The following is a 9439-nucleotide window of genomic DNA, read 5'->3' on the forward strand; positions in this document are numbered from 1 at the left end:
ATGTCTGTGGAAGGACATTTGGATGTGGTGGTGACCAAAATGCTGTCAGCCTCAGCTGGCGATGAGGAATATAGCTCTCTGGCAGTCTCTCTTTCTTCAGTGGCTGGGCAAAATCTGATTACGTGGTCTTGGAAAGCTATGGCCTGGCCTTGGTATGTGATCTGCGAGCTCGTCATTGCAATTCTTGGGATCACTGGTAACGCTCTCGTCATTGCTGCAGTGTTCGGTCGTCGTTCGGAGAGTCGCTCAACGGATATCCTTGTGGGAAATCTAGCGATAGCTGATTTTGTCACTTCGATCCTCTTAATTCCGTATCCAAAATTGAACTCTATTCCCAATTCATGGACTGGCGCATTATTCTGTAAAGTCTTGGAAGGAGAATATTTGATGTGGACCACCGTAACGGCATCGATCTACAGCCTGGTCGCAGTGTCCCTTGATCGCTTCTTTGCTGTCGTTTATCCGTTCCATTTCAGACGCTTCGCAAATCGCCGACTAGTCAATCTCATCGTTTGTCTTATTTGGATGGGATCATGTTTCTTAATGGTTCGAATCTTCTTAATCAACTCCACAAACGTGATAATGGGAAAGTGTGTGTATCAGCGAGAGCAACGAAATCTTGAAATCATCTACGGGATTTATATCTTCATCGTCCAGTTTGTTCTCCCGACCGCCCTCATGCTTGTATCCCAGACAGCCATTGCACGCTGTCTCCGGCGCGAGGCCGCCCGCTTCGTAGCGAACCAGTCAACGGCATCGTTCCACCTCATCGCTCGATCTCGAGTCCTCACGCTAACATTCACGGTTTTCCTTATCTACGTTATCTGCTGGGCTCCAGACCAGATAGCTTTCTTCTCTTTCAATCTAGGACTTATCACTCCCTCCTTTGTGCGTAGTCCGTTTGCACGCGTAGTCACTGCACTCGCCATTTGTAACTCCTGCGTGAACCCGATAGTGTACACCTTACGTCACCCGCAATTCCGTGAAGCCGTTAAAGACTTTTTCAGAAACACAAGCAGACGAAATACGCCAATATTTGAGGACCTGGAGTCACAATTCCGACCCGAGAAGAGTCGTCATAAGATCGAAATAGCTTAATTTTGACTTGCCGTACTCGCGCGCGCTGTCAATTTGCCGCATTCCAAGATAAAATCCTCTATTAAGAATCAAGGTGCACAAATAATTGAAGCACAAATTGATACACGTTCGAGCGGTACCTATTACGCACATCATGGGACAAAATGGGTTAAACGTGAAACACCTGTCATTCTATGAAAGACCTGAAACCCATCAGGTTTTTTAAACCACATCCTTGTTTTGGGTGGTGTGAGTGCTCATTTTGTTCATAATCCTACAAATGATAACGGTGGTGATGACAATTGATGAAAATGTTAACACTGAGTGATATTTATGACGATGATATTTATGTTATCATAAAGAATATCGATATAGATTTTGATTCAACCGGATAGCAGAATGATAACGCATGATTACATCTCTTCGTCTGGACTAACTTAAGACGTTTACGTAGAGCCTGTTTGGTCTAGCGAACGTGATTGTTCGAGCAAATTTCCCATTAAATTGACACTTGAGGTATAATGAGTACTTTCTTTTTTTAATAGGGTCTTCAGGGCGCACCAGTTTCTGCAGAAGAGTGTTGGAAGGCTTGAAATAAACAAGAATCCCATATAACTGAGAATCCGTTGGGTTTCCTCTCACGGCACTTGAAAGTAAGGACGGAATGGATCAGAAAACACTTTTGAGGCACAACAGTGAACAAATGATCCGTTTCCGTTAACAACACTCGTCACCATTCTGAAGACAAAGAAGTTGCAAGCTTGATAACTGAGAGGTACGCGAAATAATGTTAACGCGTAAGACCTTCCGTTTATAACAAAGGAGAGATTTTATGAAAACATTTTACCAACGTAAAAATCCATAATTTGGGAAATTACTCATCATCCTAATGAGAAAGGCACTTCTATCGCCCATTCACCAATCAAGGGTGAGTGCCCGAATATTAGACAGAGTTGGAGAATTAACTAGGACGAGTCACGAAATTGCTCCATCCAATAATTTGGCAGGGAAATCCTGTATTAATGATATTATTCAAAATTTTTCCGGCTGAACCCTAAAATAACATCCTTTGATTACTTTGTAGAAGTTTAATGGCGAAGGTCACTCAATTGCAACAATAAGTGTTTTCCTCCTGTAAAGAGCAGAATTGTTCTTCACTCGAAACTGGAAGCGGGCGAGTTGTATGATGCAGATAAATCAGATGTTCTGGAAAAGTATTTGGGCTGATAGTTCAGCTCAGTTTAAGTCAGTTTGTTACGAGCTGGACAGTAATCCACCACACGGTCATCATTCAACCCATCCCCCAATGACCACCACAAATGGGGATTTTCGGGGAATTTGTAAAGTTGAAAAAATTTAATGTCAATTTGTGCACGCCGCAATTGTTCGGAACCTTCTCCAACTTGCGTGATATATTCAAAGCATCTCCCCAAAGAAGAAAGATTTGCCAAAGATTGCCAATACTTTATAACAAACAAATCGAAAGGCTTTCAATTCCTCGTTAGAGTAACCCCGGATTCGTTTCCCGGACAAGCCCCCAATTGTTAGGAGCCGGAGAGTCATCCACCATACTGTCATCATCTAGCCCATCCATATCACGACTACCGCAAATAAAGACTTAGGCGGATTTGTAAAGTTGAAGAAATTATAATGATATTTAATTTCATTGTTTGGAACTTTCTCTAATTCGCGTAACAATTATTTTTGCATATTCATACATCCCCCCAAAGAAGAAAAAAATACCTATTTAAAAATACTGATAATTTCTAACAATTAAATCGAAAGGCTTTCAGCTCTTCCTTGGATAAGCTCCTTATTGTTTGAAACGATCCGGAGAGTCATGCCAACTCCCTGTTCATCACCATTTTTCGAATCCTTCGTAACTCAAGTGACAACCCTTTTGCACATTCGTAACAACTTCAGTTGTGTTTTTGTATTCCTTTTTTTTTTTTACTTTAGGTATCACGTATATAGCCATGTCACTTCTAAGGAATCACTTCAAAATAAATTTTAAGAGAGAAAAAAAAAACGTGAAAACATTGAGACCATATTTCATAAGCGAGCTCAACTGGAAAATGGTTTATGGTTGTGTTACAACCTTAAATAAACTATCATAAAGTGTGCCTACACTTAAAATCTTGTTAAACACTGTTAATCAATGATTATTATTCCGAAGATACGTGAATCCAAAAATGAAAAAGGATCCCTTATTCAATAGGTTCGTTCTTCCGAAACACACAAATTCATTTTCACCTTCGGGACAATGGACTGTAACGGTACAGTGCCCAAGGATCTAAGAGGGTGCAGTTGCATAATTATAATCATATCTACTCTCATAAAACATTGCATTATTTGAAGTGTCCGAATATTGACCGATTAGTATACTGGGTGCGTGGAAGGTCTCTGTTTGTCTCTTAATCCTGCAGCTGCTGTTCATTGCTAGTGCCTCCTTCCACGTACGGATCATTAAAATTCACAGTCTGCTTGCTAGCTATCTGCGAAACTTGCGTGTAAAATACATGATCTCCTTCGACGTGTACATGTGTTTCGTCAATCTTTGTATTAATTAATGAAGAAGGAAGCGATGATCACACTATCCCACAGCACCTTTTTGAATCACGGATCCGTGTACATTGTAACGAAATGTAGAGGCTATTAAGATAAAATAAATGTAAGATTTTAGTTTATTCTTTTAGTGTTATCAATAATTGAATCTTTTTGTTCTCTTAATCTGTATTTGAGAAGAATATGCTATATCCTCAAGTATATTGGTTTTTCTTTTTGCTTTCTATATTTTCGTCTTATGTTGTATCGGTGCTTTTTATCTTGATGTCTGCATTTAGTTCAACACTAGGACCTACGCTTAAGCTTGCTTCTAATTAGGTTTCATCATATTTCTTAAGCATCTATGTTTAGATTCAAACTTTCATTCTACAAATTATGTTTGCAATATTACATTTTGCATTCTATTTGCATATATGTTTCATCTGACTGCCATCTTTACCCATTATACAATTATACAATTTTCCTCAAGCTTCAGTAACACTGATGTATTCAATGAATCCACGAAATATATTATCTTTGAGATACATTCCCTTTCGAATTTATGCTTGCAGAGTAAACGCGTTGATGGTCGTTGTGAGAATAAATCGATACCCTAGTATCCTTGTGTGTCACTATGAACACTTTGAGCTGGATTGGAAAATTATCAAATTACATATGATTCCATGGCTAAGCATAATGATTATACATTCATATATAAACACACACAGAGACACATACACACAAACACATATATATTGCATATGCAATTGAGTATGTGTGTGTATGAATGTGTACTGTGTAAGTTTTACTTTATTCTTTCTCTTTTTCTCTCTCTTTCATTCTCTCTCTGGCTCTCCAGAGAATTGGATTATGTTTCTAATAGTTTCTGTAAATCGCTATTGTTTGTTTAATTGTTTTTTAGAATCGTTATTGTAATCTACTGAATTTGGTCCTTCTTTGTGCTTGATTTCGTGATTGCGAGAATGATAATGAGGCAAGTTTTGTTGCATGCGATGATATGTATTTTCCAATCTTATTTGCTTTCATTTTTTTCATCCTCTACAGATATCTCTTAAAAAAGGGAAGTGATCTCCAGAATTGCATAATGCATACAAAACAAGATTAACTTAACATTATACATGTACTTTTTTTCTTGATATAGCCCAAGTCGTCTTTACTTCTTCGTCTTTTCCTCGTCTTCATCTTCTCTTCTTGTTGATTGTAGATTGTAGTATGGAAAAGAAACAATGTTCCATTAAGATTCTTAACACATGTGGAATGCACTACCGATATATGAAAAAAAATAGTTATTATTTTCATTATCATTATCATAATTGATTATCTGAATATAAGAACGACCCAAGTCCATGGAAGACCATTTCGAGTAAACTTTAAAAAATTTTTTTATTTGTCCAATAATATTCTATTTAATTGTGATGGGATGGCAACATTGTATATACAAATTAGAACATATATTATTATGACAAATAACATTAACATTGTGGAGAGGCCATTTTGTGTGATGGAATTGGGTCGTTCTTCGAATCATATGGACTTGGGTCGTTCTTTGAATCATATACATGATATTCTGCTATAGAGATGAGAGAAGGATGAGAGAGGGCGCTATAATATGAATGTAAGAATGAACCAAGTCCTTCAATCTTACATTCATATAAGATTTAACTCATTCATTTCAGGCACCTCCGGGGGTAATTAGGATTTATGATTTATACACAAGATGAGTCCATGCATAAGCTACAATGTTCCATGTCAAACTGAATTTGGCCAAAAATTGGACTTGGGTCGTTCTTACAATCAGGTCTTCAATTCCTAAAAGATCACTTCCAATCCATATCAGCCTAGGGAGGAAAAAATCTAAAAGCAAAGAAGAGTACTACACACTACTAGCAAAACCTTAATGAAAAACACATTTCAGAGGAAAGAGAATGACTATCTATCAAGGGACGAAAGACGGATAAACAGCACAGACAACAGTTGAGATACCGAATTGTTTATTTCTACCAATATATTCGAGGGGTCGAGAGAGAGAGAGAGAGAGGGAGAGAGAGAGAACAGGCATGCAATCTCTTCATGAGTTAATGCATCCAGGAACTCTGTTACACCATTGATCTGTTCCTGACAAAGAACAGAAAACGAAAACATCGATGTTCGTTTTCGTCGAACAAAAAAAAAAATATAGAGTGAAAAAAAAATAAATATACTGCACATCCATTAGCGCTGGGCACTGCAATTCATGCATGGATTAATGACCGTTATGAATTTGGAATTGTATCATATCACCGCAAAGAAAAAAAAATGATGATGACGCGATTCATCTTCATCTGAGGAAATATCCCTGATTCCCTTCTAAAAACTTTATGAAATTATGGCAAATGAAGAGAGAGAGAGAGAGAGAGAGAGAGAGAGAGAGAGGTGGGTTCAGGCTGACAATGCATGAATTCCAAAGTGGCTTGAAGACTAGATCATAGATTCCATTCAACTCTTTCTCACTCGCCAAGTGATCTAGCGATGTGGTTTTATATAAAAGTAGCGTCGAAGTTTTTCAAAGTTTCACTTCATCTTTTTTCGACGTTCACTGCGAGACCGGACTGATGAGGTAAGTGTGGTCATCTCTCTGTGTGTCGGTGTTAGTGTGTCGTGTTGTTAAGAATTAAACAATCGTACGTTTAATGTCACTAAAACAGGTTAATATCGTCAACAGTAATGTTTCTTTTGAAATCCAAAGGCAGGCTCACACTCATTTTTTTCTCTTTTAGTTGCCCCTTAGATCTGAAGGAGTATCAAAGAGCAGTGTTCTTTTATTTTAGCTTTTTAGACAATTTGTTTTAAAGAATGGATGAAAGACAGTTCTACTTCAAATTTCATGAAAGTATAGTCCACTTTTTTGTTTAACAGCAAAGTTATTGGAAAAAAAATCGGTTCATTTAATCAGTACCAGTTACCATGGTATATATTTTTATCAACATTACCTAATTTTGTCCTAGACATTGTCTCTGCTACGCAATGTAATGATTTAAAAAAAGAACTTTCTTCTTGTCATTGGCGGTAAATAGTTTCGAAAAAGGCAATTTTATGCATGAACACTAAATCACAAAAAGTGACAGCAAATTACCTTGGTATACTAAAGATAAATATGTCCAACTCCACACGTGTCTTAGGATACGGAATCTGTTTATTTATCAGATTGAATACAATTCCGTGACTTTCATATGATATTTCCATTCCATGAAAATAACGCAATAAGACATAATCTTGATATAATTTTCCTTCATGCTTGTATTAGCAGAGTACAAGGAATTCATTTTTTTTTCAAAACAATAAGTGCAACGCTTATTGGAATGCCTGCCAAGGGACATTTGGATGTGATGGTGACCGAAATGCTAACAGCCTCCCCCGGATCATCTGGCGATGAGGACTATAACTCTTTTTCGTCTGTAGCTGGGAAAAATGTGATTATTTGGTCTTGGAAAGGTATGACGTGGTCTTGGTATGTGATCTGCGAGCTCGTCATCGCAATTGTTGGCATCACCGGCAACGCTCTCGTCATCGCTGTCGTGTTCGGCCGTCGTTCCAAGAGTCGCTCGACAGATATCCTTGTGGGAAATCTGGCGATAGCTGATTTTATCACTTCTGTTCTCCTGATTCCGTACCGGACAGTCAACTCTATCCCCAATTCATGGACGGGCGCATTATTTTGTAAAATATTGGAAGGAGATTATTTGATGTGGACCACGGTTACCGCATCGATCTACAGCCTCCTGGCAATATCCCTCGATCGCTTCTTCGCTGTCGTTTATCCCATTCATTTCAGACGCTTCGCCAATCGCCGACTCGTCAATCTCATCGTCTGTCTCATTTGGGCAGGATCGTTTGTCTTTATGGTTCGAAATTTTTTGACCAATACTACGGGTGTGATACTGGGGAAGTGCGTATATCAGCGAGAGCAGAGAAATCTTGAAATAGTTTACGGGATTTATATCTTCGTCGTCCAGTTTGCTCTCCCGACCGTTTTTATGCTCTTGACGCAGGCAGCCATTGCGCGCTCACTCCGGCGAGAAGCCGCCCGCTTCGTGTCAAATGAGTCCTCGGCATCGTTCCACCTGACTGCCAGATCTCGAGTCCTCACGCTAACATTGACAGTTGTCCTTATCTACGTCATCTGCTGGGCTCCAGACCAGATAGCGTTCCTCTCGTTTAACCTAGGACTCATCACTCCGTCATATGTTCGCAGTCCCCTCTCCCGTATAACTACCGCACTCGCCATTTGTAACTCCTGCGTCAACCCGATAGTATATACCCTTCGTCACCCCATATTCCGCGAAGCCGTAAAAGACTTTTTCAGAAAAACAGGCAAAGGAAACGCACCGATATTTGAGGATCTGGAATCACAATTTCGATCAGACAAAAGTCAAACTAGGATCGACAAACCCTAACTATTTTTCCCCGTACAGCCGCTTGTCAGCATATCATGTACATTTAAATTTCAGGGGCACGAAGGCGATGCAAGTGGATAAAGCACAAGTATTAAACATAAGGCATTTTTTTTCTCTCTCTCTTTGAGGACGCAGGCAAATGTACTGATTAAACAGTGACTGCTCTGGGGGCAGTTGAAACATTGTCTCATTCCTGGATTAAAGTCTGATACCGCGATGGAGGAAATGGGTTTAATACCATCATGGCACTAAATGGGTCAAACGTTACACAGAATCCATATTATGTTTTTTTTTTTTATCATGTTTTTGAAACCGGATTTTTTGGTTTTGATGCTGTGACGTGTTCAAATTTTGTTCATGAGTACACTGGCAGCATTTCAAAGGAGTTATGGTATAAAAAGGCTTCATTTTCCCCTTCTTGTTTGTATATGCTTTCTTCTTTGTTTCGGCATCAGAATTATCAAAACCTCTTAACTTTGATTAAAAGGAGATTCTTGAAATGATAACACTTTCTAGAAGATCGAAATGCGTGTGTTTCACTTTCAAAGTGGCATACGACATGTTTCTTGACATATCTATATGCAGTGCCATCTTTTCGGTCTGTTTAAAGGGACTGTATAGTTTTGGTTGAGACCTAACATTAGATTTCTAACTTTTTTGTGGGATAATGAGAAACCTCTTATGAAATGTGAAAGATGATGTAATTCTGAAAGGAATTCAATGTTTATTGAAAATTGGTTTTGAAATGGCTGAAATATCCAAACTAGAACGATTCTAGTAAAAGGTAGGGACGTACCTTTTATTACGATTGCTTTCTTTTACTTTGATTTTTGGATGTTTCAGCCATTATAACCAGATTTTCATCAAATACACTTTGAATTCTTCTTTATAGAATGTAATGCTTGGTACTATTTCTTCAGTGGTTTCATGGAATCTCGTTATAATTCGAAAGTCCAATCTTCATCTCCACCAATGATATACCATCTCTTTAATGTTTTGCTTTTGCTCACTCCCCATACTTTGTTTCAATATCAACGCATGAACGAGGTAGACACTCAATTATAATGAAAATTCACAGTTTAGGAAAATACATGGTTTCTCTCCTCTTCCCCTCCGCCTCGTGAGTCCTTCCCAAGCGTAATCCTTCTGCTTTATGCTGGAAAGCTACAAATAAGAGTGATGGTGATAACAATATGACGACTTTATTGATATTGTCACGAGAATGTCATTATAGAGTTTAATTCATCCAGGTAGTAGAACACCACCACATAGTTACATCCAATCGTCGGATCTTACGTGTAAAATTCACGGTGAGTGAAGTTTCAGGATTCTCTTGAGTCACTTCCTCAGCTCAAAACGGTGAC

General features: G+C 38.5%; 2 protein-coding genes across 2 annotated transcripts; both read left to right on the plus strand.

Moving 5' to 3' along the window:
* On the plus strand, window positions 1-1098 carry LOC140245609 (allatostatin-A receptor-like). The gene has a single exon (XM_072325172.1). The coding sequence runs from the start codon at window positions 1-3 to the stop codon at window positions 1096-1098; it is 1098 nt and encodes a 365-aa protein (XP_072181273.1).
* Window positions 1099-6980: 5882 nt separating this feature from the next.
* LOC140245610 (allatostatin-A receptor-like) lies at window positions 6981-8075 on the plus strand. Its single transcript, XM_072325174.1, has one exon. It carries the CDS (start codon window positions 6981-6983, stop codon window positions 8073-8075), a length of 1095 nt encoding a protein of 364 aa, XP_072181275.1.
* The last annotated feature ends 1364 nt before the right edge of the window (window positions 8076-9439 follow it).

This window comes from Diadema setosum, chromosome 22 (assembly GCF_964275005.1).
Source record: "Diadema setosum chromosome 22, eeDiaSeto1, whole genome shotgun sequence".
In the NCBI taxonomy this organism is placed as follows: domain Eukaryota; kingdom Metazoa; phylum Echinodermata; class Echinoidea; order Diadematoida; family Diadematidae; genus Diadema; species Diadema setosum.